The sequence below is a fragment of the Salvelinus sp. IW2-2015 genome, unplaced genomic scaffold, assembly GCF_002910315.2.
Source record: "Salvelinus sp. IW2-2015 unplaced genomic scaffold, ASM291031v2 Un_scaffold2303, whole genome shotgun sequence".
In the NCBI taxonomy this organism is placed as follows: domain Eukaryota; kingdom Metazoa; phylum Chordata; class Actinopteri; order Salmoniformes; family Salmonidae; genus Salvelinus; species Salvelinus sp. IW2-2015.
The window spans coordinates 1-26968 of NW_019943629.1; the positions used below are offsets into that span (position 1 = coordinate 1).

The window sequence follows — 26968 nt, forward strand, 5'->3', positions numbered from 1 at the left end:
CTAGTCTAGTCACTAATGCTAACTAGCTATCTAGCTAACATCCCAACCATGAGCTCACAAAACGACTCCCCCACTTCTAAAGATGGGATGTGCTGGACGGAGAAAGAAAGTCTGGGGCTGAACATTGTCGTGAAAGAGGAGAAGGAAGAAGAGGATGTCACAGTAAAAAAAGAAGTAGAGATTGAGGCTGTTACAGTGAAAGAAGAAGAGTTAGAAGTTAAATTGACAGAAGATGAAGACGCGTTCAGAGTGGAAGAGGAAGTTACAGTAAAAGAAGAGGAGAAAGAGGAGGTGGGGGAGATGACTGTCACAGTGAAAGAAGAGGAAGACATTTTTGGAATGAAGGAAGTTGGGGAGATAACTGTCACATTGGAAGAGGAAGAAGAGGAGGAGACAGGAGATCTGATTAACAGCAGTGAGTAATATCTTAATAACAGGGGTAGAAACTCTGCAGTTGTTGAACTAATGTGTGGTTTTAAAGGGGCATTCTACTGAAGTTCTACACTTTAATAGTTCTGTGCTGTAGCAATTGTGAAAACTACAAAGAGACGGGGGCGGCCAACAAAACGTTAACATTTGTAAACATCTGAATATCTCTTTCTGTAGTGCTTTGCTTGACATCACATAAAAGCAAAAATCAACTCATGTGTGACTTCAAATGATGATGAGGACAGAATCAAGACAAGGAAGGATCATTTTGATCTAGATAAAATGTATTAAAAAATAATTACCACATGTTATTTAAAATCCTTTAATGGTATTTTGACGTACCCGTGCATCAATCTTACAGAAACCATTGATTTCAAAGCTTAGCAACACATACAACTCTATGCACAAGGACTAGTTTTAGTCCCCTACCGACCCCTGAGGAGCCTCCACTGGAAGACTCATCTGTAGGGTTGGTAGCGTGTGGAAAGAGGCTGTCCAAGACACATCTGTCAAGAACAGTCTGTAGGGTTGGTAGCGTGTGGAAAGAGGCTGTCCAAGACTCATCTGTTGGGTTGGTAGCGTGTGGAAGAGGCTGTCCAAGAACATCTGTTGGGTTGGTAGTTGTGGAAAGAGGCTGTCCAAAATCCATCTGTTTGATTTGGTAGCATGTGGAAAGAGGCTGTCCAAGATCATCTGTTGGGTTGGTAGCGTGTGGAAAGAGGCTGTCCAAGACACATCTGTTGGGTTGGTAGCGTGTGGAAAGAGGCTGTCCAAGACACCATCTTGTAGGGTTGGTAGCGTGTGGAAGAGGCTGTCCAAGACACATCTGTTGGTTGGTAGCGTGTTGGAAAGAGGCTGTCAAGACACATCTGTAGGGTTGTTGTCGCGTTTGGAAAGAGCTGTCCAAGACTCATCTGTTGGGTTGGTAGCGTGTGGAAAGAGGCTGTCCAAGACTCATCTGTTGGGTTGGTAGCGTGTGGAAAGAGGCTGTCCAGACTCATCTGTTGGGTTGGTAGCGTGTGGAAAGAGGCTGTCCAAGACACATCTGTTGGGTTGGTAGCGTGTGGAAAGAGGCTGTCCAAGACACATCTGTTGGGTTGGTAGCGTGTGGAAAGAGGCTGTCCAAGAACATCTGTAGGGTGTAGCGTGTGGAAGAGGCTGTCCAAAATCCATCTGTTTGATTGTAGATGTGGAAAGAGGCTGTCCAAGACTCATCTGTTGGGTTGGTAGAGTGTGGAAAGAGGCTGTCCAAGACACATCTGTTTGTTGGTAGCATGTGGAAAGAGGCTGTCCAATCATCTGTTGATTGGTAGCAATGTGGAAAGAGGCTGTCCAAGACTCATCCTGTTCGGGTTGGTAGCTGTTGGAAAGAGGCTGTCCAAGACTCATCTGTAGGGTTGGTAGCGTGTGGAAAGAGGCTGTCCAAGACACATCTGTAGGTTGTAGCATGTGGAAAGAGGCTGTCCAGACACATCTGTAGGGTTGTAACATGTGAAGAGGCTGTCCAAGACATCTGTGGTGGTACACATGTGAAAGAGGTGTCAAACACATCTGTTGGTTGGTAGCATTGGAAGAGACTGTCCAAGCACATCTGTTGGGTTGGTAGCATGTGGAAAGAGATGTCCAAACACATTGTTGGGTTGGTACGCGTGTGGAAAGAGGCTGTCCAAGACAATCTGTTGGGTTGTAGCTGTGGAAAGAGGCGTCGACTAATCTGTTGGGTTGGTAGCGGTGGAAAGAGCTGTCCAAGACACATCTGTTTGGTTGGTAGCGTGTGGAAAGAGGCTGTCCAAACACATCTGTTGGTTGGTAGCGTGTGAAAGAGGCTGTCAAGCACATTGTGGGTGACATGTGGAAAGAGGCTGTGAGAGCAGTCCATGTTATGGACATAGACCTCACAGGTAGGGGTATTACTATATGAAAATAAATAATAAAATGCTGAAGTCAGTCATGACAATAAAAGGATATTCTGTTTCCATTCAATGTTATCACAATAGCAGTTATATATTAATTCTATATACTTTAAATACATTCTATTCAACATTCATTCACAACAACACAAAAATGTATACTATAAATGTTCTTTCTGATATCAAAGTGGTTCTAACCAGTTGTTAGTTCTATTTCTGAGGTTAAGAGACAAAACACCTGGTTGTTCATTCTTTTGGCATAGTTTCTAGCCAATCATACTGGTTGTTCATTCTTTGGTAGTTTCTAGCCAATCATACTGGTTGTTCATTCTATAGTTCTAGCCAATCATCACTGGTTGTTCATTCTTTGGCATAGTTTCTAGCCAATCACACTGGTTGTTCATTCTATAGTTTCTAGCCAATCACACTGGTTGTTCATTCTATAGTTTCTAGCAATCACACTGGTTGTTCATTCTATTGTTTCTAGCCAATCACCTGGTTGTTCATTCTATAGTTTCTAGCCAAATCATACTGGTTGTTCATTCTATAGTTTCTAGCCAATCACACTGGTTGTTCATTCTTATAGTTTCTAGGCCAATCAACTGGTTGTTCATTCTATATGTTTCTAGCCAATCACACTGGTTGTTATTCTATAGTTTCTAGCCAATCATACTGGTTGTTCATTCTATTGTTTTCTAGCCAATCACACTGGTTGTTCATTCTATAGTTTCTAGCAATCACACTGGTTGTTCATTCAAACAGAAATGGTTGCTATGCAGGCTGGCGAACATTCTTCTCCTTGCTAGCTAGCCAACTAAACAATAGTCACATCAACCTCTGCAGCTGGAATGAAACTAAACAAACTAGATGTATTGTATTAGTTAGACTTTTTCTGTTGATATTTCTTTGTGTAATATAATAATATATTCATAATAGTGCTGATGCTTGATTTCACCAGGCTGGTTTAGAAAATTTTGTCTCATCCGATCACGTTCATTCCCTACGGCAGGGCGGAGATCACGTTTCAAAATGTCAACATTGTTTCTGTAGTGGCTTCAAACAATATCCTAATTAGCCACTTCCTTTAGACCTTTACAAGGATGTTTTAACACGTCTCCATGACAACATGTCTCCATGTGTCCAAGAAATGTCTAAGATATTTTTTATTGGTTGAACAAAATAAAAAAAATGTATACTTAAAGGTTTGTTCGCAGTTAAAGAAAGCAATGCATCCTGGTAAACACAGACCGGTCCCAGTTGATAATGATGGTAAACACAGACCGGTCCCAGTTGATAATGATGGTAAAACCAGACCGGTCCCAGTTGATAATGATGGTAAACACAGACCGGTCCCAGTTGATAATGATGGTAAACACAGACCGGTCCCAGTTGATAATGATGGTAAACACAGACCGGTCCCAGTTGATAATGATGGTAAACACAGACCGGTCCAGTTGATAATGAGTAAACACAGACCGGTCCCATTTGATAATGATGGTAAACACAGACCGGTCCCGGTTGATAATGATGGTAAACACAGACCGGTCCAGTTGATAATGTAGGAGTGGCAGTTAGCCTAGCTGTTAGAGTGTTGGGTCAGTAACTGAAAGGTTGCTAGATCGAACCCCCGAGCTGACAAGGTAAAAATCTGTCGTTCTGCTACTGAACAAGGCAGTTAACCCACTGTTCCTAGGCCGTCATTGTAAATCAGAATTTGTTCTTAACTGACTTAAATAATAAATGTTAAAGAAAGAATTTTTTATATATATATATATATATATATATATATATATATATTGATTGTAAACAGACCGGTCCCAGTTGATATTGATGGTAAGAACAGGTTGTAATTGGTATTGATGGTAGAACAGGTTGTATTGGTATTGATGGTAGAAAGGTTGTAATTGTATTGATGGTAGAACAGGTTGTAATTGGTATTGATAGTAAAAAGGTTGTAATTGGTATTGTATTGATGGTAAAACAGGTTGTAATTGGTATTGATGGTAGAACAGGTTGTAATTGATATTGATAGTAAACCCCTTATGTACTATTTCTAGTAGCAAACCAACAATTAGCCACTAGGTGTCATTATAGTAATTAAAGAGATTACACATAAATATATAAACATCTTCCATACATTGCTGTTTAATAATGAGTCACCAAAATAAGTTCTTTYCATATTTTCTTTTACACACAAAATGTGTAACAATTGCCGAGGTTGGAGAGGCAAATAGCAAGATTTTTACAAATCCCCTCTTTTGTAAACCAAATGCTATGCTGTAAGCATGAGGTAATAATTTTCAAAATGAGTCTTTCTAGTGGAGATTAGTTTATGAATTTCCTGGCTGGGCTGTGGGACAGTGGAGATTAGTTTATAAATGGCCTGGCTGGGCTGTGGGACAGTGGAGATTAGTTGATTAATTGTCTGGCTAGGCTGTGGGACAGTGGACAATAGTTTATGAATTGCCTGGCAGGGCTGTGGGACAGTGGACAATAGTTTATGAATTGCCTGGCAGGGCTGTGGGACAGTGGATGTGTAGGAATGATTCAAATGGGACTGTTCACCTCACTAGGGTAGGGGGCAGCATTCGGAATTTTGGATGAAAAGCGTGCCCAAAGTAAACTGCCTGCTCCTCAGGCCCAGAAGCTAGGATATGCATATAATTGGTAGATTTGGATAGAAAACACTCTAAAGCTTCCAAAACTGTTAAATTAATGTATGTGAGTAGAACAGAACTGATATGTCAGGCGAAAACCTGAGGAAAGTCCATCCAGGAAGTYCTATTATTTTGAAATGGCTGTTTTTCCATTGAAATCCTATCCACTATACAAAGACTTATGACCCAGTTCATSATCCCGATGGCTTCCACTACATGTAGCCAGTCTTTAGGCATTGTTTCCGGCTCTTACTCTGAAAAATGAGGGAGAAACACCACTTTCAATGAGAGGARAGTGGAAATTTCCAGACATGAGTCCTGCTCGTTCCTTTTCTATTGACGAAGCTATTGTCCGGTTGAAATATGATCGATTATTTATGACAAAAACAACCTGAGCATTGATTATAAACATTGTTTGACATGTTTTTATGAACTTTTATGATACTTTTTAGATTTTTCGTCTGCCTGCTGTGACCGCGCTTTGTTCCAATGGATTACTGAAAACGCACCAACAAAACGGAGGTTTTTGAATATAAAGAGGGACTTTATCGAACAAAGCGAACATTTATTGTGTAACATGGAGTCTTGGGAGTGCAACCATATGAAGATCATCAAAGGTAAGTGATACATTTTATCACTATTTCTGACTTTTGTTACTCCTCTACTTGGCTGGTTACTGTTTGTAATGATTTGTCTGCTGGGCTCTGTTCTCAGTTAATCGCATGGTTTGCTTTCGCCGTAAAGTCTTTTTGAAATCTGCCACCGTGGTTGGATTAAGATGGGGCTAGAATGGTACATAAAGGGCTAAGTTAAAATGGGGCTAGAGTGGTACATAAGGGGTTAACTTCTTATGGCTGGGATCCCGTTAACGGGATCGATATGACAACAGCRAGTGAAAGTGCAGGGCMCCAAATTCATAACAACAGAAATCTCATAATTAAAATTCCTCAGACATACAAGTATTTTACACCATTTTAAAGATAAACTTGTTGTTAATCCCACCACAGTGTCCGATTTCAAAAAGGCTTTATGACGAAAGCACACAAAACGATCACCTAGTCACAGAAAAACACAGCCATTTTTCCAGCCAAAGAGAGGAGTCACAAAAAGCAGAAATAGAGAAAATGAATCACTAACCTTTGATCTTCATCAGATGACACTCATAGGACTTCATGTTAACAATACATGTATGTTTTGTTTGATAAAGTTCATATTTATATCCAAAAATCTCAGTTTACATTGGCGTGTTATGTAAAGTAATGTTTTGCCTCCAAAACATACGGTGATTTTGCAGAGAGCCACATAAATTTACAGAAATACTCATAATAAACATTGATAAAAGATACAAGTATTATACATGGAACTTTAGATAACCCTTCCTTAATGCAACCGCTGTGTCAGATTTCAAAAAAACTTTACGGAAAAAGCACACCATGCTATAATCTGAGTACAGCGCTCAGAGCCCAAACAAGCCATGAAGATATCCGCCATGTTGTGGAGTCAACAGATGTCAGAATAGCATTATAAAGATTCACTTACCTTTGTTGATCTTCATCAGAATGCACTCCCAGGAATCAGTTCCACAATAAATGTTTGATATGTTCCATAAAGTCCATCAATAATGTCCAAATACCTCCTTTTTGTTCGCGCGTTCAGTACACAATCCAAACTCACGACGTGCTGGCAAGTCCATGCGAAAGTTCAGACGAAAGGTCATATTACAGTTCGTAGAACATGTCAAACGAAGTATTGATCAATCTTTAGGATGTTTTTAACATAAATCTTCAATATGTTCCAACCGGAGAATTCCTTGTCTTCAGAAATGCAATGGAACGCAAGCTAACTCTCACGTGAATGTGCGTGGTCAGCTCATGGCACTCTGCCAGAGCCCTGACTCAAAGAGCCCTCATTCCCCCTCCGTCACAGTATAAGCATCAAACAAGGTTCTAAAGACTGTTGACATCTAGTGGAAGCCTTAGGAAGTGCAATATTACCAATATCTCACTGTATATTCGATAGTCGATGAGTTGAAAACTACAAACCTCAGATTTCCTAGTTGGATTTTCTTCTCGGGTTTTGCCTGCCATATGAGTTCTGTTATACTCACAGACATCATTCAAACAGTTTTAGAAACTTGAGAGTGTTTTCTATCCAAAGCTACTAATAATATCCATATATACAGGCAGTTTACTCTGGGCCTTATTCATCCAGTACTCAATACTGCCCCCAGCCATAATAAGTTAATCTGATGTATAACACTTGTATGTTTCATGAATTTTATAATGGAGTTTCTGTTTTTGAATTTGGGGATCTGCAATTTCACTGGATGTTGGCCAGGTGGGACGGTAGCGTCCCACACCCCCTAGAGAGGTTAACGGGCATTACCCGGGATTAACGTAATAACTAACAACTATCAACCAATCAGCATTCAGGGTCCATGTTGTGTTTCATAATGAGGGCTCTAGTCTGGATTAACCCTCATAGGAAAACAGTTTTATAATGGAGGTTTCATTCAGGTCTCTCTGTTTAACTAAATACTCCTTTTTGTCTTTGGCAGGAGAGAGACCAGACTCTCAATCTGAGAGCAGAAAGAGTCCTTCAGGGGAACCAGACCCCGAGACGCCCAATCCAGCGATGCGACACCACTGCTCCCAGTGTAATATGAGTTTTAAGTGGTTATGGAAGCTGAAAGAGCATGAAAGAAACACACAGGAGAAAAGCCCTTCCAATGCTCCCAGTGTGGAAATAAATTCTCACGAGCACATGACCTGAAATCACATGAGGACACACACAGGGGAAAAACCACACAATTGCTCCCAGTGTGGAAAGCTTTTTTCCCATTTAGGGAACCTGAACAAACATATGAGAATACACTCTGGAGAGAAGCCTTACCCCTGTTCCCATTGTGGAAAGAATTTTAGGTCTTCAGATAACTGAAAGCGCATGAAAGGACACACACAGGGGAGAAACCTTACCATTGCTCTCTTTGTGGAAAGGATTTACCAAGTTAAGGAACCTAAAAAGAGCATGAGAGGAAACACACAGGGTGAAAGCCTTACGAATGCTCCCAGTGTGGTAAGAGTTTTTCCCATATAGGGAACCTGAACAAACATAAAAGAATACACTCTGGAGAAAAGCCTTACCCCTGTTCCCATTGTGGAAAGAATTTTAGGTCTTCAGATAACCTGAAAGCGCATGAAAGGACACACACAGGGGAGAACCTTACCATTGTGCTCTGTGTGGAAAGGATTTTTACCAAGTTAGGGAACCTAAAGAGCAGAGAGAAAACACACAGGAGAAAAGCCTTACCACTGCTCCCGTGTGGAGAGAGATTTCAAGATCACCAAACCTTAAAAGCACGAGAGGACACACACAGGAGAAAAGCCTTACCACTGCTCCAACTGTGGAAAGATATTTTCAACATCATCGGACCTAAAAAAGCACCAGAGGACACACACAAGGGAGAAATCTTACCATTGCTCTCAATGTGGAAATAGTTTTTTACGATCACATGACCTAAAATCGCATGAGCTGACACACACAGGAGAAAAACCACATAGTTGCTCCCAGTGTGGAAAGTGTTTTTTGTATTTAGGGAACCTGAACAAACATAAGAATACACTCTGGAGAGAAGCCTTACCCCTGTTCCCATTGTGGAAAATTCTTTAGGTCGTTGATAACATGAAGGAGCATGAGAGGACACACACAGGGGAGAAGCTTTACCATTGCGCCCTGTGTGGAGAGATACTCACGATCACATGACCTAAAATTACATAAAAGGAAACACACGGGGGAAGAAAACACACAATTACACACACAGGGATAAATACACAATTGGTCCCAGTGAGGAAATAATTGTACGTAGTTAGAGAACCTCTTCCAATTGTGGAACTATATTTTCCCGTCACATTACCTAAATTCACATCAAATCAAACCAAGCGATATTTATTCAGCACATTTCAGACATGGAATGCAACACAATGGGCTTCACTGGAAAAAACTATGAAAACAAAAACTGAAACGTTTACTACCACACAAACAACATAAGAGGATAAAAAACTAAAGATTGACTGGTCTTGGTCAGTACCGTGCTGCAGCATTCTGTATGTTTTACAGTTGACCAATGTCTTTCTTGGTAGATCAGACAGGAGAGCATTACAGTAGTCGAGCCTGCTTGTAATAAAGCATGGATGAGTCTCTCTGTATCAGCCTAAGAAAGAAAAGGCCGCACCGTGGCAATGTTCCTCAGGTGGTAAAAAGCTATGTTTTGTCACATTCCTAATGTTTGATTCGAAATTGCTGCAGCGTTCTCGATGACGACTAGCTTGATTAAGTCTCCATGTGTATCGCAATAGGTCAGGGTTTTATAATCCCAAATATCCACTATGTCAAATGTGCCCATAATATTTGTGATTTCTTCTTCATTGATGATAGTTTGTAGAGTCTCCTCCATGAATCTCTCACTAGGTCAGGGGTTTTTAGTCTCTAAATTTCCCCTATTTCTAATGAGTCCATAATATTTGTGTTCTCCGTAAGGGCACGGTGATGATAGTTTGTAGAGTGATTTCCTTTACGGTCAATTGAGCTACTTAACACTGTGTTATAGTGTCCTACCATAATGATTGGATCGTTTGTTGCATGTAAGTTCAAAATAATTGGTATAAATATTTTTTAAGAAGTGTGGATCATCGTGATTTGGACCATATAGATTAATGAGCCAAATCTGTTTTTCCATCCACTTTTTATTATTCAAAAGGATCCACCTTCCTTGCGAATAATTCCTGACTGTTTGCCACGTTTGGATCGGCATTTTTGTTAATTAATATCATCACCACTTTTGAGTTCCTTTGTCCATGACAGAACATTTATTTCACCACCCCATTTCCTCTTTCCCACGCAACTTCATCTAAGGATGTAGATTGAGTTTCCTGTAAGTAGTATATGTTTATATTCCTTTTCTTTCAGCCGCATAAAGACTGATATTTTCCTATAATCTCTTAAGCCGTTACAATTATAACTGGCTATACTTATTTTAGCCTTAATGTAACTATATACTATTCTCAGTCTAAATGAACCATAATTAGTGCTTGTAAAGTTACTGCCATAAGAGGATTATGAATGGTCAAAAATAGAGATTTCAAATGTCTGATGTTTAGAATTCAAGAAACAGGTTCGAGCAACATTTGTTTGGTTTTGTTTGCCTGTGCCACAGATGTTAGAACATTGAGTCAAGATATTACGTGTAGTAGATCTGTGTAGGTTGATGTGTATGATACTGGATGTGATTTAGTGAGAGTGTGTACGATGTCTGGATTAGAGTAAGACTATAATGTGTGATGTCTAAATAAAGAATAACCCAGCCAGTTTGCATGGTTGAGTGTCTGTGTGCGTAACATGGAGTATAGCCTTAATATTCAGGATGATGATTGTAATCCGTATCAACATCATAGTTACGTTAAACATCATTTTCATAGAAAAACACATCCCAGCATTTCCATAGTAATTGACGTTTCACATGATGATGAAAGAGACCTTGCGTTACTATAGAGACAGATTCACTACAGTACAAATGTATCCCGTACAATATGTTGTTATTCCCCAATGTTTCTGTTCTGATATCTTCCCATTGCTTATTGTAAACATAGATAAACATGTAGACAATGACAATGTCCCTGTTCTGATATCTTCCCATTGCTTGTTGTAAACATAAATAATAGACAAACAAAAATCATATTGAATTACAGAAGAGTTCTCGACAATAGAGAGAGACAGATGGAGAGAGGGAGAGAAGAGAAGCTATTGGGGAATCCTCCACAAGCTACTGGGGAATCCTCCACAAGCTATTGGGGAATCCTCCACAAGCTACTGGGGAATCATCCACAAGCTACTGGGGAATCATCCACAAGCTACTGGGGAATCCTCCACAAGCTACTGGGGAATCCTCCACAAGCTACTGGGGAATCATCCACAAGCCAAGATTGTGCAAAGGGTGGCTACTTTGAAGAATCTCAAATATAAAATATATTTAGATTTGTATTAACACTTTTTTGCTTATTAAACTCAGAAAAAAAAGAAATGTCCCTTTTTCAGGACCCTGTCTTTCAAAGATAATTTGAAAAATACAAATTAATTCACAGATCTTCATTGTAAAGGGTTTAAACACTGTTTACCATGCTCAAGAGCACCCTTACCTGACGATCGATAAATGATGTCTCCGTAATCTAGCATTGTTTGTTGATGTAAGTGAGAAGAGTGTGGGGTTTAGGATTGAGGCCTTGGGGTACTCCCTTGGTGACAGGCAGTGGCTGAGACAGCAGGTTTTCTGACTTTATACACTGCACTCTTTGAGAGAGGTAGTTGGAAAACCAGGCCAAAGACCCTCATAGACACCAATACTCCTTAGCCGGCCCACAAGAATGGAATGGTCTACCGTATCAAAAGCTTTGGCCAAGTCAATAAAAATAGCAGCACAACATTGCTTAGAATCAAGTGCAATGGTGACATCATTGAGGACCTTTAAGGTTGTAGTGACACATCCATAACCTGAGAGGAAACCAGATTCCATACCAGAGAGTAACTATAGACATCAAGAAAGCCAGTCCAGTTGATTATTGACAAGTTGTTCCAACACTTTTGATAAACAGGGCAAATTAGAAATGAGAAATAGCCTGTAACAGTTAGGATCAGCTTGATCTCCCCTTTAAATAAAGGACGCGCCGAAGCGGCCTTCCAAGCAATGGGAACTCCCCAGAGAGGAGAGACAGGGTAACAAGTTGAAGATGAAAGGGGCAGCAACCTTAAAGAAGAAGGGTCTAAACCATCTGACCCAGATGTTTTTTGGGGGTCAAGTTTCAGGAGCTCCTTTAGCACCTCGAACTCAGTGCCTTAGCCCATACACTGCGCTGTTCGCTCTATGTGAATCAGTGTTAAACCACCTCAACTGGATCCTACCTGTCTGTCATCTGTGTCCTTTACAAGCACCTGGGAGATGAACACACCGCGCTGAGGAAACCGTCAACATATACAGTCCAACAGGTTCAAAAAAAGGAAGACACATTTCCTTATTTGGAGTTATTTGTAATGACATTGTTTGCCAGAAAAAAAACGATGTAGTGAATATTTTTTATAAACTGCGTTACCCACTCCAGTCAGCAGACGGCGAAGTGAGTCTTTCAGGTGATGCTTCTCACGTGACGTATAATGTAGTGGACGCACAGTTTCCACTAGTTACCACAGCCACAATGTCAACATTGGCTATATCGAAAAAAATCCAAAACAAACATTTACTTTTTGGTCTTAATTTAGGGTTCGGCATAAGGTTGGCAATGTGTAGATTAAGGTGAAATCAAATTATAGAAGATTGTAGAAATGGGTGGGGGTTTATGACTTTTCTGTGGTAACTAGTGACGACCGACTGCTTTGGACGCTTCTTCATCAACACCGCTCAAACACTCCGTAGCTTGCTAGCCAGATGAAAACAAACATTGAAGCTCTGATGGCCATTTTTGTGTAGCTACACGAATCTCAGTGATTTAGACACCGTTCTGTTAACGTATCTACTAGTTCAATTAAACGTGATTTGCTTGCTAAATGTGCACATGTGTTATCGAGCCGAGCACTAGGTAGTCGCTAATGATAGCTAGCTAGCTAACATCCCCGATAATGAGCTCACAAAGCTACTCTCCTCCTGCTAATGAAGAGGAGGTCTGCTGACGGAGAAAGCAGTTCTGGGGATGAACATTGTCATTAAAGAAGAAGAGGAGGATATTACAGTGATAGGAACGAAGAAGCGTGTCGAATTAAAAAGGAGGAAGATGAGGATATTACAGTGATAGGAACGGAAGAAGCGTGTCGAATTAAAAATGAGGAAGATGAGGTGTTGCAGTGAAAGGAGGGGAAATACCGTTTGATGTGAAAGAGGAAGAGGAATAGAGGTTGTCACAGTGAAGAGGTAGAAGCTTTCAGAATAAAAAAGGAGATGCTTCCTCTATCACATGAAAGAAGAACCTTTCAGAGCGAAGGAGGAGTCAATAACATTGAAAGAAGAGCACCCGTTTGGCGTGAAAGAGGAGGAGGAGACAGAAGATCCGATTAACACTGGTGAGTATTGGCTTAAAAACAGGGGGAGAACTATGCAGTTGTTGAACTGGTGTGTGGTTTTAAATTGTAAAAAAAATATATATACATGTGTCGGTACACTGAAAAGAGCATAACCAGTAGGATACATTGATTTAAAGCATCAACTCCAATTTAATCTTGCCATTATAACATTCAATACACCCCACATACATGTCTGGGTGCAATCTTAAACTAGCAAAAAATTAAGATTTTGATCACAGCGTATTAAGACGTGTTTGTTGTTTTATTGGGCTCATTCTAATGACCTCATAAAAAAAAGAGTTTCTTTTAAAAGGGGATTTATGTTTTTTGTTTAGTTTGTATTTGAGTTCGCTCATCTATTGCTCTCCGACGAAGGTCCTAGGATGATAAGTGAGTGTTGGAATCAGATGAGGAGCAAGCTGCACCTTTGTTTTTACCGGTAGTCAAACTCTTCCCTTTTACAGATCCAAAAACAAGAAATATGCGTTTCCTGGCCTCCCAGGGCTCTACAGTGAAAGAGGACATCAGAACGGTACAAGAAGAATCTAATGTGGCACCTGTGAATCTCAGCCAGTTTGGTGGTGATGACGATTCTATTCACTGCGACAAAGAATGGGACGTGAAAGACAAGGATTGGTTTCCTAGCAACAGGCTGAAGGCGGAGTCAGCTCCAGAGAGCCACACCCCAGAGCAGAGGGAGTGGTGTGAGTACTCCCAGTCACAGTGTTTCTGGTTCTCAACAGTCCTTAATTCCTGGACCTCCTCCTATAAATGCATTGGAGGAGAATATTTGAGGTTCATCCAAATACTGATATGTGAATGTTTTTGGCAAATCAGGTGATTCTGATTGGACTTTCTCCTCTAATGCATTTATACAGGAGGTCCAGAGAATGAGGAATCAAGGTAGGTGTGTTTCTGATCTGAGCTTCCTCCTCTTGGACGTTCTCCTCTAATGCACTTATAGCAGGAGGTCCAGAGAATGAGGAATCAAGGTAGGAGAGTGTTTCCCACCCTAAATTGACTGTTTATTTTTGTGGTTTCCAGGACATGTCTTTCCCTCTCCCAGGGTCCCCAGGTCGTGTCTCTCTCCACGGTTGCCTTACTGTGGGTCTGAAGGGTGTCTGTGCGGCTGGTGGACTGCAGGAAAAACCCGGGTCTGAGTGGAACTGTGAGAGGAGAAGAAGAGGGAGATTCAGATTCAGGTAAGAACAGTGGTGTGTGATAGACCACAATCTGCTTCTGTTAAGTTCTTTGGTCAGTGTGTTCACTGTTGTAAGCAGCTCATTACTTCTGAAACTACTCCAGAGCTGCTTTTCACTAAACTAATTGTGCACTGATTGGTATCATCTCGCTAGTCAGAAGACGTTTCACCCGTGCTACCCCAGGTGATACGTAAGACCTATTGCCCTGTGCTGGTCCAGGTGATACGTAGACCTATTGCCTTGTGCTGGTCCAGGTGATACGTAACACCTGCTGGCCTGTGCTGGTCCAGGTGATACGTAAGACCTGCTGGCCTGTGCTGGTCCAGGTGATACTTAAGACCTGCTGGCCTGTGCATCAGTTGGCATGAGAGATGTTGAGAGAGTAATGACTTTTGTTGGCTCTCCCTGTTTAAGTTGTGAAACCAAGCCTTTTATCCGGTGTCTTCCCTGTTAAGTTGTGAAACCAGGCCTTTTATCCGGTGTCTTCCCTGTTTAAGTTGTGAAACCAGGCCTTTTATCCGGTGTCTTCCCTGTTTAAGTTGTGAAACCAGGCCTTTTATCCGGTGTCTTCCCTGTTTAAGTTGTGAAACCAAGCCTTTTATCTGGTGTCTTCCCTGTTTAATGTGGAAACCCGGCCTTTTATCCGTGTCTTCCCTGTTTAAGTTGTGAAACCAGGCCTTTTATCCGGTATCTTCCCTGTTTAAGTTGTGAAACCAGGCCTTTTATCCGGGTCTTCCCTGTTTAAGTTGTGAAACCAGGCCTTTTATCCGGTGTCTTCCCTGTTTAAGTTGTGAAACCAGGCCTTTTATCCGGATCTTCCCTGTTTAAGTTGTGAAACCAGGCCTTTTATCCGGTGTCTTCCCTGTTTAAGTTGTGAAACCAGGCCTTTTATCCAGTATCTTCCCTGTTTAAGGTTTGAAACCAAGCCTTTTACCCGGTGTCTTCCCTGTTTCGTAGAGCTCTGCTTTCTGTTTACTCCCTATCTTCAGTTGGTGGGGGCTTGTCTTTTCGTTTGGCTCTCCTTAGTTGGCATCCATGGTGGGAAACATTTAGGACACATTTCCTAGTTGCATGTCAACATTAAAGGATGTCTTTCAGAACCCCTTCTACAACCCCACCTGTTTGGTTTTGGTTGTCACAGTGAGTTTCTTTGTTAGTTCCCTTGTTTGTGAGAGRCATTTTYAGTTTGTCTTGTGGGAAGGTAAATGTCTATACCACATGTGGATAAAAATCAATTAAAAATTATATAATTATAACCAGAAATACTTATTTCAAATCAGGGAACTTTAAAATGGGAATTAGGATAATTAACGTGGCAGGTTAGGATAATTAACGTAGCAGGTTAGRGTAATTAACGTGGCAGGTTAGTAGAATTAGGTTAAGGTAATTAACGTGGCATTTTAGGATATTTAGGTTAAGGTTAGGATAATTACCGTGGCAGGTTAGGATAATTACCGTGGCAGGTTAGGATAATTACCGTGGCAGGTTAGGATAATTAACGTGGCAGGTTAGGATAATTAGGTTAGAGTTAGCTAAAATGCTAACGAATAACATTTTCAAGAAATAACATTGTAGAAAATGTTTTTAAATGTTTTATTAACRATTTAATGTTATTAATAAACAGTAAACAACAATTACACAGTTACTAAGCAAGTCACAGTGTCACTCAGCATTAGTTAGACCAGGGATTTACAAACATCTACCTAGAGAGCAACCATCTTGTAGATTTTCACTCCAACAGCTGGGCTTGATTAGGGTTGGATGAGAACCTACAGGACGGTAGATCTCTAGGTACAATGTTGGAACCGGTGGGTTATGTAAAGCGCAGGGAAGATCCAATTGCATCCTCTTTGTGTCCTCTCTCTTCTCCAGGAAATGCATTGGATGAGAAAGCAAGGACCTCTGTCTCTCATCCAATGTGTGTTTGAGAAGGAGATGAGCAGAGGCGCCGTGAGGAGTATGCAATTGTGATCTTTCCCACAGAATCCTCCTCATTACTCCATGTGCTGGCTCAGAGCTGGGAGGCAGCCTGGTTCAAAACATCACCAGGTTGTAAAACAAGCCTCACTGGGCGCCAGATGAATCGAATCCCTCGTTGGAACAGAAACGGGTTTCCCATCAGGACAATGATGTCATATGGGAGGACTGTCGGCCATTGCGAGTGTCCCATGGAGCAAAGCAGTAACTAAAAGCAGGAAGTGTTCCATCAGTCTGTGCTGTGATTTGTTGAATAACTCAACTGACATTACAATAAATACATTCCATTGCAAGAGCCACATCCGTTAGCGTCATTTTGAATGAACATTCTACATTACCATGGAAATGATTGTATCACGTACGGCAAGAGGTTCCGATGTGCGAAGTCTGGAACCAACAGGACCCTGAACAGCTTCTACTCCACCACCCAAGCCATAAGACCGTAAATAGTTAACCAAATGTCTACCTGGATTATCTGCAGTAACTTTGACTCCCATCACATACGCTGCTGGTATTGTTTATTATCTGTCACTTTATTCCTAGTTATATGTACATACTACCTCCATTACCTCGTACCACTACGCATCAACTCAGTACTGGTACTCTGTGTATACAGCCATGTTATTACCTAGTACCCCTACACATCAACTCAGTACTGGTACTTGTGTATATACAGCCATGTTTATACCTAGTACCCTACACATCAACTCAGTACTGGTACTCTGTACCACAATATTTGAGTGTTGTGGTTAACTGCCTTGTTCAGGGGCAGAACGACAGATTGTTTACCTTGTCAGCTTGGGAATTCGATCTAGCAACCTTTCAGTTACTAGCCCAACGCTCTAACCACTAGGCTACCTGCGGCCCCAAAATGCTCTGTTCATGTGGAGAACTTGATAAGGAAGCTCAAGCTGAGAATAGGTTTTATTACCGGCATAAGGCTTGTTTTTCTCTGGAGGCCAGGAAGGAGCTGTACGATGTACATTACTGGCGGTGTTAGATGTTAGTGATGTTATATATATATATATGCAGGCCTCAGCCACTACCCTGAGGGCACTTTAGATGTTAGTGATGTTATATATATGCAGGCTCAACCACTACCTGAGGGCACCTTTAGATGTTAGTGATGTTATATATATATATGCAGGCCTCAGCCACTACCCTGAGGGCACCTTTAGATGTTAGTGAGTTTATATATATATATGCAGGCCTCAGCCACTACCCTGAGGGCACCTTTAGATGTTAGTGATGTTATATATATATATGCAGGCCTCAGCCACTACCCTGAGGGCACCTTTAGATGTTAGTGATGTTATATAATATATATGCAGGCCTCAGCCACTACCCTGAGGGCACCTTTAGATGTAGTGATGTTATATATATATATGCAGGCCTCAGCCACTACCCTGAGGGCACCTTTAGATGTTAGTGATGATATATATATATGCAGGCCTCAGCCACTACCCTGAGGGCACCTTTGATGTTAGTGATGTATATATATATATGCAGGCCTCAACCACTACCCTGAGGGCACCTTTAGATGTTTAGTGAGTTATATATTATTATGCAGCGCTCAACCACTACCCTGAGGGCACCTTTAGATGTTAGTGATGTTATATATATATATGCAGGCCTCACACTACCCTGAGGGCACCTTTAGATGTTAGTTGATGTTATATATATATATGCAGGCCTCAACCACTACCCTGAGGGCACCTTAGTGTTAGTGATGTTATATATATATATGCAGGCCTCAACCACTACCCTGAGGGCACCTTTAGATGTTAGTGATGTTATATATATATATGCAGGCTCAGCCACTACCCTGAGGGCACCTTTAGATGTTAGTGATGTTATTATATATATGCAGGCCTCAGCCCTACCCTGAGGGCACCTTTAGATGTTAGTGATGTTATTATATATATGCAGGCCTCAACCACTACCCTGAGGGCACCTTTAGATGTTAGTGATGTTATATATATATATGCAGGCCTCAGCCACTACCCTGAGGCACCTTTAGATGTTAGTGATGTTATATATATATATGCAGGCCTCAACCACTACCCTGAGGGCACCCTTAGATGTTAGTGATGTTATATATATATATGCAGGCCTACGCCACTACCCGAGGGCACCTTTAGATGTTAGTGATGTTATATATATATATGCAGGCCTCAGCCACTACCCTGAGGGCACCTTTAGATGTTAGTGATGTTTATATATATATGCAGGCCTCACCACTACCCTGAGGGCACCTTAGATGTTAGTGATGTTATATATATATATGCAGGCCTCAGCCACTACCCTGAGGGCACCTTTAGATGTTAGTGATGTTATATATATATCCAGGCCTCAACCACTACCCTGAGGGCACCTTAGATGTTAGTGATGTTATATATATATATGCAGGCCTCAACCACTACCCTGAGGCACCTTTAGATGTTAGTGATGTATATATATATATGCAGGCCTCAGCCACTACCCTGAGGGCACCTTTAGATGTTAGTGATGTTATATATATATATGCAGGCCTCAGCCACTACCCTGAGGGCACCTTTAGATGTTAGTGATGTATATATATATATATTGCAGGCTCAGCCACTACCCTGAGGGCACCTTTAGATGTTTAGTGATGTTATATATATATATGCAGGCCTCAGCCACTACCCTGAGGGCACCTTTAGATGTTAGTGATGTTATATATATATATGCAGGCCTCCACCACTACCCTGAGGGCACCTTTAGATGTTAGTGATGTTATATATATATGCAGGCCTCAGCCACTACCCTGAGGGCACCTTTAGATGTAGTGATGTTTATATATATATATGCAGGCCTCAGCCACTACCCTGAGGGCACCTTTAGATGTTAGTGATGTTATATATATATATGCAGGCCTCAACCACTACCCTGAGGGCACCTTTAGATGTGTAGTGATTGTTATATATATATATGCAGCCTCAGCCACTACCCTGAGGGCACCCTTTAGATGTTAGTGATGTTATATATATATTGCAGGCCTCAGCCACTACCCTGAGGGGCACCTTTAGATGTTAGTGATGTTATATATATATGCAGGCCTCACCACATACCCTGAGGGCACCTTTAGATGTTAGTGATGTATATATAATATGCAGCCTCACCACTACCCTGAGGGCACCTTTAGATGTTAGTGATGTTATATATATATATGCAGGCCTCAACCACTACCCTGAGGGCACCTTTAGATGTTAGTGATGTTATATATATATATGCAGGCCTCAGCCACTACCCTGAGGGCACCTTTTAGATGTTAGTGATGTTATAATATATATGCAGGCCTCAACCACTACCCTGAGGGCACCTTTAGATGTTAGTGATGTTATATATATATGCAGGCCTCAACCACTACCCTGAGGCACCTTTAGATGTTAGTGATGTTATATATATATGCAGGCCTCAGCCACTACCTGAGGGCACCTTTAGATTTAGTGATGTATAATATATGCAGGCCTCAACCACTACCCTGAGGCACCTTTAGATGTTAGTGATTGTTTATATATATGCAGGCTCACCACTACCCTGAGAGGCACTGATTCATAGTATATCATGGCCCTCAGGTTCATTACCAATCAAAAACGTCTAACACATCATTGTTGATTCTACAGCGCTGTTGGCTGGTCGTCATTGACCTTGCGTAGGCTTAAACACTGGTATACTCTGATTTATAAGGCCATACAAGGTCAGGATCCCAGACAGTTTTTATGTACATTGTTTGAGTATGTAGATTTCTATTCCATTTTGGAATTTGGCGTATATCCAACATGCTGTATTATATTCCATTTTAACGCTGTCTTTTTTTTTTTTAAATCAGGCTGGTAAAAATATAAATTACGTCCTCTCATTTGCTTTAAACATACAAGAATTAGAACAGGTCATGGAGAAATAGTTTGTTGCTCAGCTCCGGGTCCCTGAATTCTCTCCTGAACATTTTTTAAATGTTTGATCTAGTCACGTTGGTGGAGTTTAAACACTTGATTGATGTAAATATCATAGAAAAGTGTATTTGTCTTTAGGACCGCTTTTTTTAGTCAAGACATTTGTGTTTTTTTTTACGTAATATAGTAATTTTTACTGTATGTGTGTCTATAGTTTTGTTTAATGTGTGTTAGTGTATGTAAGTTGTTTTGTCCTGAAACTTGTGTTCCCCTTGCTGCTATTGGACCTGGTCTCTCTTGAAAAGAGTTAATGTCAATGAGAAAAACCTGTTATAAATTAAGGTTAAATAAATAAAAAAATCAACAATTCAAAACAATACACACATCTAAAGTACAAAAATGGAATTAAGAGATCTACATTCTCAACAATGTACAATAAAAACTGTCTGGAGATCCTGACAAACAGCCAGGCACGTGTTGTAAAGGACCCAGAAGGTTTGTGGGTCAACTTCCCCTTTAAGCAGAAATATTTGCAGAATCCATGCCAAAAAACAAGTGCCAGTATTTAATCTATCTTTAGTTAAAAAAAAATCTAAACCAATAACCGAACTAGCCAAGTGTTTTCCAGCATTCAGAAAATATACACTAGAGTTGTCTTACCACATTACGACATGAATTCTTCCTGAGTGGCGTAGTTACAGTTTACTTAAAATCGGATTGAAAATCTGTTGTAAGACTTTAAAATGGCTGTCTAGCAATGATCACCAACCAACTTGACAGACTTACCCAGAAAGATTCACAGCTGTAATCGTCGCGAAAGGTGGATTCTAACATGTATTGACTTCAGTGTGGGAAACTATATAAATGCTATATTTCTGTTATTTCATTATCAATCAATGTGCAAAAATGTCTAAAACATGTTTTCACTTTGTCATTATGGGTACTGTGAAGTATGGTATGGATGTGTTATGGGTATTGTGATGTCTTATGGGTACTGGATGTGTTATGGTATGGAGTATTGTGTGTAGATGAATTAGAATGTTTATTTAATCAATTTGTATTCAGGCTGTAACACACAAAATGTGAATAAGTCAAGGGTATGAATACTTTCTTTAGGCACTGTACATCCCAGCGTCAGATGAACTCTGGATACAATTGTATGTCTTCTGTCGTGCAGTATGAAGAAGTTAGGGTAGTTTCCACTAGCCAATGCTAACTAATCATCCGCTAGCATACCTGATTAGAACTTCCAGTCATTGTTGCTAACACGAGTTGCCAGAATCTCACAGTGTCCCTTTAAAGCTACAATGTAAGATGTGGTTACCATCAAAGAAGTGGATCACCAACAAAACAGTATTACCAATGGATCAAATGCAGCTTATGACATTGATTTAAATACTGTAGTCCTCAATATCTCACGATTTAGTTGCTCTCTATAAGACTTTTTATTAATGGATGATGATTAGGATTTAACCTTATCAGGAAGACAGTGTATCATGTGGAGGTTTCATTCAGGTCTCTCTTTAAATACACATTCTATTTTCTTTGGAGGTGAAGACCAGACTCAGAGGAACCAGAGCCAGAGGACATCCAAACCAGGAAGACAACCACCACTGCTCCCAGTGGGAAAGGTTTTACCCGGTTAGGGTCCTTGGAAAGGCATGAAGGAATACACAGGGAGAGGAGACTTACCACTGCTCCCAGTGTGGAAAGAGTTTTACCAGGTATTTAGCCTGAAAAGACATGAGAATGATACACAACAGGAGAAAAAGCCTTTCCACTGCTCCCAGTGTGGAAAGATTTACCCGGTTATGGCACCTGCAAATGGATGAAGAGAGGCACAAGAGGGGAGAAGCCTTTTCTGCTGCTTCGATTGTGGAAAGAGTTTACCCAATTAGGAGCCTGAAAAGAACATGAAGAGAATGCACACAGGAGAAAAAGCCCTTCAACTGTTCACTTTGTGGAAAGCGTTTACCCATTAGGACCTGAAAGGACATGAGAGAGATGCACAGAGGAGAAAAGCCCTTCCACTGCCCCATTGTGGAAAGAGTTTTAACGCCGGTTGGGGCACTCGAAAACACATGAGAGAATTCACACAGGAGAAAAGACCCTTCCCCTGCATCCCTAGTGTGGAAAGAGTTTTACTCAGTTAGGGGGTCTGACAAAACATATGATATTACACARAGGAGAGAAGCATTTCCACTGCTCCCTGTGTGGAAAGAGTTTTATCCAGTTATGGGGCCTGAAAACACATGAGTGGACGCACATAAAAGAGAAGCCTCACCCCTGTTCCCAGTGTGGAAAGAGTTTCACACAGTCAAGATACCTGAAAAAACATGAGCTGACACACTCCGCGGAGAAGCCTTGAAAGAATCCACATTGCAGAGAGATATATCTTGGAAAGATATTTACCTAGTTAGGGAACCTGAAAGACCATGAGGTAACAGACACAGGGGAAGTACCTTAACACTGCTCTCAGTGTGGAAAGAGAGATTCAACATAAATACATCAGTTAATTAATGAGTTGACACATACAGTGCTCACAAACTTGTCTCATAGTTTTGACTGACTGTTTATTTGTGTATGCCACATGAAATCAAATTGTACAAAGTGAACTCAATGTTTTTTAACATGATTTGAACACGGAGTGAGTATATCTGTTTCAATATAGAGTAGGTCAGTTGTAATGCTTTTTAATTAAATTATAACTTTTTAGAACTCTGGCTTTGTGTATTTYCTCTGTGTGTTAATCAAGTGCTATTTACATGTGATATATTTCCTCTTGTGTTTGCATTGTATATGTATGTGAAAAAATAAACAAATGTACAAAAGAGAAAAACGTACCATTCTTATTCCAACAGTATTTATCCATAATGTACATCTTCATATTGAGAGGGGTGTACTGCAAGGCAGGATCAATAAGGTAGGGGTGCCATCCTACATTTTTATAAAGAACCTTCATAATACGGATATAGCCTGAGCTAGAATGTGAAGCTACTGAAAGTGGCTAGCTTATACAGTAAGCCTGAGTAGATCTAGCTTGCTTCATAGTATACCCCTTTAGATCCTGACAAATGCTTAAGATGGTTTTGGGGGTATTTAAGCTCCGAAGATCAATTCCCAACTTCATCAGTAGTTATGTTGAGCCTATTTGCAACAACAAACAAAAACTGTGGGAAATACAGAAGTACTTCCTTCACTTCGCTGGGATCAGCTCGTCCAAAATGTACGAATACAAACTTGAAAACACTGATTATCATGACAATTTAGTCCACGGAGTGAAACTACCGAACAGGAGGTGCCTTCATTCCATATTGTCCATTTTACTTTGACCTGTCCTGTTTTTGTTATGTAGTGTCATACATCAAAGCACATATTTATTTGATTGGGCGCTATTTAGGCCAATGGATCGGAGACATGTTATATCATACATATACTAGCCGGCAACCACCTGGTTACTCAATCCTGCACCTTAGAGGTTGCTGCCCTAACTATATACATAGACATGGAATCACCGGTCACATTAATAATGTTAAATACAGTGCATTCGGAAAGTATTCACACAGGAGGCATTCGGGGGTATGCCTTATGATTAACGAGAAGTGGTGTGATCATCTAACAACACACAAGAACTCAAGTCGTTCTGTTCACCTGATCTAGAACTCTCACAATCAAATGTCGACCGCATTATCTACCAAGGGAATTCTCGTCAATCTAATCACAGCCGTATACATTCCCCCCCAAGCAGACACATCGATGGCCCTGAACGAACTTTATCTGACTCTTTGTAAACTGGAAACCACACACCCTGAGGCTGCATTCATCGTAGCTGGGGATTTTAAACAGGCTAATCTAAAAACAAACCTCCCTAAATTCTATCAGCATATCGATTGTGCTACCAGGGCTGGAAAACACTAGACCATTGTTATACTAATTTCCGCGACGCTTATAAGGCCCTCCCCCGCCCCCTTTCGGAAAAGCTGACCACGACTCCATTTTGTTGATTCCAGCCTACAAACAGAAACTCAAACAACAAGCTCCCGCGCTCAGGTCTGTTAACGCTGGTCCGACCAATCTGAATCCACGCTTCAAGACTGCTTCGATCAGCGCGGATTGGAATATGTTCCGCATCGCGTCCAACAACAATATTGACGAATATGCTGATTCGGTGAGCGAGTTCATTAGGAAGTGCATTGACGATGTCGTACCCACAGCAACGATAAAAACATTCCCAAACCAGAAACCGTGGATTGACGGCAGCATTCGCGTGAAACTGAAAGCGCGAACCACTGCTTTTAACCAGGGCAAGGTGACCGAAGCATGACCGAATACAAACAGTGTAGCTATTCTCTCCGCAAGGCAATCAAACAGGCTAAGTCTCAGTACAGAGACAAAATCGAGTCGAAATTCAACAGCTCAGACACAAGAGGTATGTGGCAGGGTCTACAGTCAATCACGGATTCAAAAAAGAAAACACAGCCCCGTCGAGGACCAGGATGTCTTGCTCCCAGACAGGCTAAAACAACTTTTTTGCCCGCTTTGAGGACAATACAGTGCACTGACACGGCACCCTACCAAACTGCGGGCTCTCCTTCACTGCAGCCGAGGTGAGTAAACATTTAAACGTGTTAACCTCGCAAGGCTGCAGGCCCAGACGGAATTCCCAGCCGCGTCCTCAGAGCATGCGCAGACCAGCTGGCTGGTGTGTTTACGGACATATTCAATCAATCCTATCCCAGTCTGCTGTTCCACATGCTTCAAGAGGGCCACCATTGTTCCTGTTCCCAGAAAGCTAAGGTAACTGAGCTAAACGACTACCGCCCCGTAGCACTCACTTCCGTCATCATGAAGTGCTTTGAGAGACTAGTCAAGGACCATATCACCTCCACCCTACCGGACACCCTAGACCCACTCCAATTTGCTTACCGACCCAATAGGTCCACAGACGACGCAATCGCAACCACACTGCCACACTGCCCTAACCATCTGGACAAGAGGAATACCCATGTGGAAATGCTGTTCATCGATTACAGCTCAGCATTTAACACCATAGTACCCTCCAAACTCGTCATCAAGCTCGAGACCCTGGGTCTCGACCCCGCCCTGTGCAACTGGGTCCTGGACTTCCTGACGGGCCGCCCCCAGGTGGTGGGGTAGGTAACAACATCTCCACCCCGCTGATCCTCAACACTGGGGCCCCACAAGGGTGCGTTCTGAGCCCTCTCCTGTACTCCCTGTTCACCCACGACTGCGTGGCCATGCACGCCTCCAACTCAATCATCAAGTTTGCGGATGACACTACAGTGGTAGGCTTGATTACCAACAACGACGAGACGGCCTACAGGGAGGAGGTGAGGGCCTCGGAGTGTGGGTGTCAGGAAAATAACCTCATACTCAACGTCAACAAAAACAAGGAGATGATTGTGGACTTCAGGAAACAGCAGAGGGAGCCCCCTATCCACATCGACGGGTCAGTAGTGGAGAAGGTGGAAAGTTTTAAGTTCCTCGGTGTACACATCACGGACAAACTGAATTGGTCCACCCACACAGACAGCGTTGTGAAGAAGGCGCAGCAGCGCCTCTTCAACCTCAGGAGGCTGAAGAAATTCGGCTTGTCACCAAAAGCACTCACAAACTTCTACAGATGCACAATCGAGAGCATCCTGTCGGGCTGTATCACCGCCTGGTACGGCAACTGTTCCGCCCACAACCGTAAGGCTCTCCAGAGGGTAGTGAGGTCTGCAGAACGCATCACCAGGGGCAAACTACCTGCCCTCCAGGACACCTACACCACCCGATGTCACAGGAAGGCCATAAAGATCATCAAGGACAACAACCACCCAAGCCACTGCCTGTTCACCCCGCTATCATCCAGAAGGCGAGTCAGTACAGGTGCATCAAAGCAGGGACCGAGAGACTGAAAAACAGCTTCTATCTCAAGGCCATCAGACTGTTAAACAGCCACCACTAACATTTAGCGGCCGCTGCCACATACTGACTCAACTCCAGCCACTTTAAAAGGGAATTGATGGAAATTGTGCTTTTGGAAATTATGTAAAATGTACCACTAGCCACTTTAAGCAATGCCACTTAATACAATGTTTACATACCCTACATTACCCATCTCATATGTATATACTGTACTCTATATCATCTACTGCATCTTGCCATCTTTATGCAATACATGTACCACTAGCCACTTTAAACTATGCACTTTATGTTTACATACCCTACAGTACTCATCTCATACGTATATACCGTACTCTATACCATTTACTGCACCTGCCATGCCGTTCTGTACCACCACTCATTCATATATCTTTATGTACATATTCTTTATCCCTTTACACTTGTGTGTGTGGGTAAGGTAGTGTGTGGAATTGTTAGGTTAGATTACTGTTGGTTATTACTGCATTGTCGGAACTAGAAGCACAAGCATTTCGCTACACTCGCATTAACATCTGCTAACCATGTGTATGTGACTAATAAATTTGATTTGATTTTGATTTGTATTCAGACCCTTTGACTTTTTCCACATTTTGTTAAGTTACAGCCTCATTCAAAAATGTATTCAATCGTTTTTTCCCCTCATCAATCTACACTCCATACCATAATGACAAAGCAAAAACAGTTTTTTTAGAATGTTTGCTAATTTATTAAAAATAAAAACATATTACATTTACTATTATTCAGACCCTTTACTCAGTACTTTCAAATTAAATCCAATTTAATTGGTCACATACACGTGTTTAGCAGATGTTATTGCGGGTGTAGCG

At 41.4% G+C, this 26968-nt stretch overlaps 1 protein-coding gene and 1 long non-coding RNA gene across 6 annotated transcripts in view; both read left to right on the plus strand.

Annotated features, from left to right (window-relative positions):
• The first annotated feature begins 6 nt into the window (after positions 1 to 6).
• The window catches only part of LOC112073578 (zinc finger protein OZF-like), a 104961-nt gene continuing 77999 nt past the window's right edge, over positions 7 to 26968 (plus strand). For 2 of the 5 annotated variants that reach the window (XM_070440206.1, XM_070440203.1), the window contains exon 1: positions 7 to 415. In XM_070440206.1, coding sequence (XP_070296307.1) covers positions 16 to 415 — 400 coding nt within the window. In that variant the 5' untranslated portion in view covers positions 7 to 15. Of the gene's footprint in view, positions 416 to 7553; positions 8043 to 26968 lie in introns of those variants that run through there. The other 3 variants (XM_070440204.1, XM_024140851.2, XM_070440205.1) reach the window with 3 other exon arrangements.
• LOC139025148 (uncharacterized) lies at positions 8324 to 10359 on the plus strand. The gene is made up of 2 exons (XR_011476592.1): positions 8324 to 9351; positions 9464 to 10359. It is a non-coding gene; the product is annotated as an uncharacterized lncRNA (long non-coding RNA).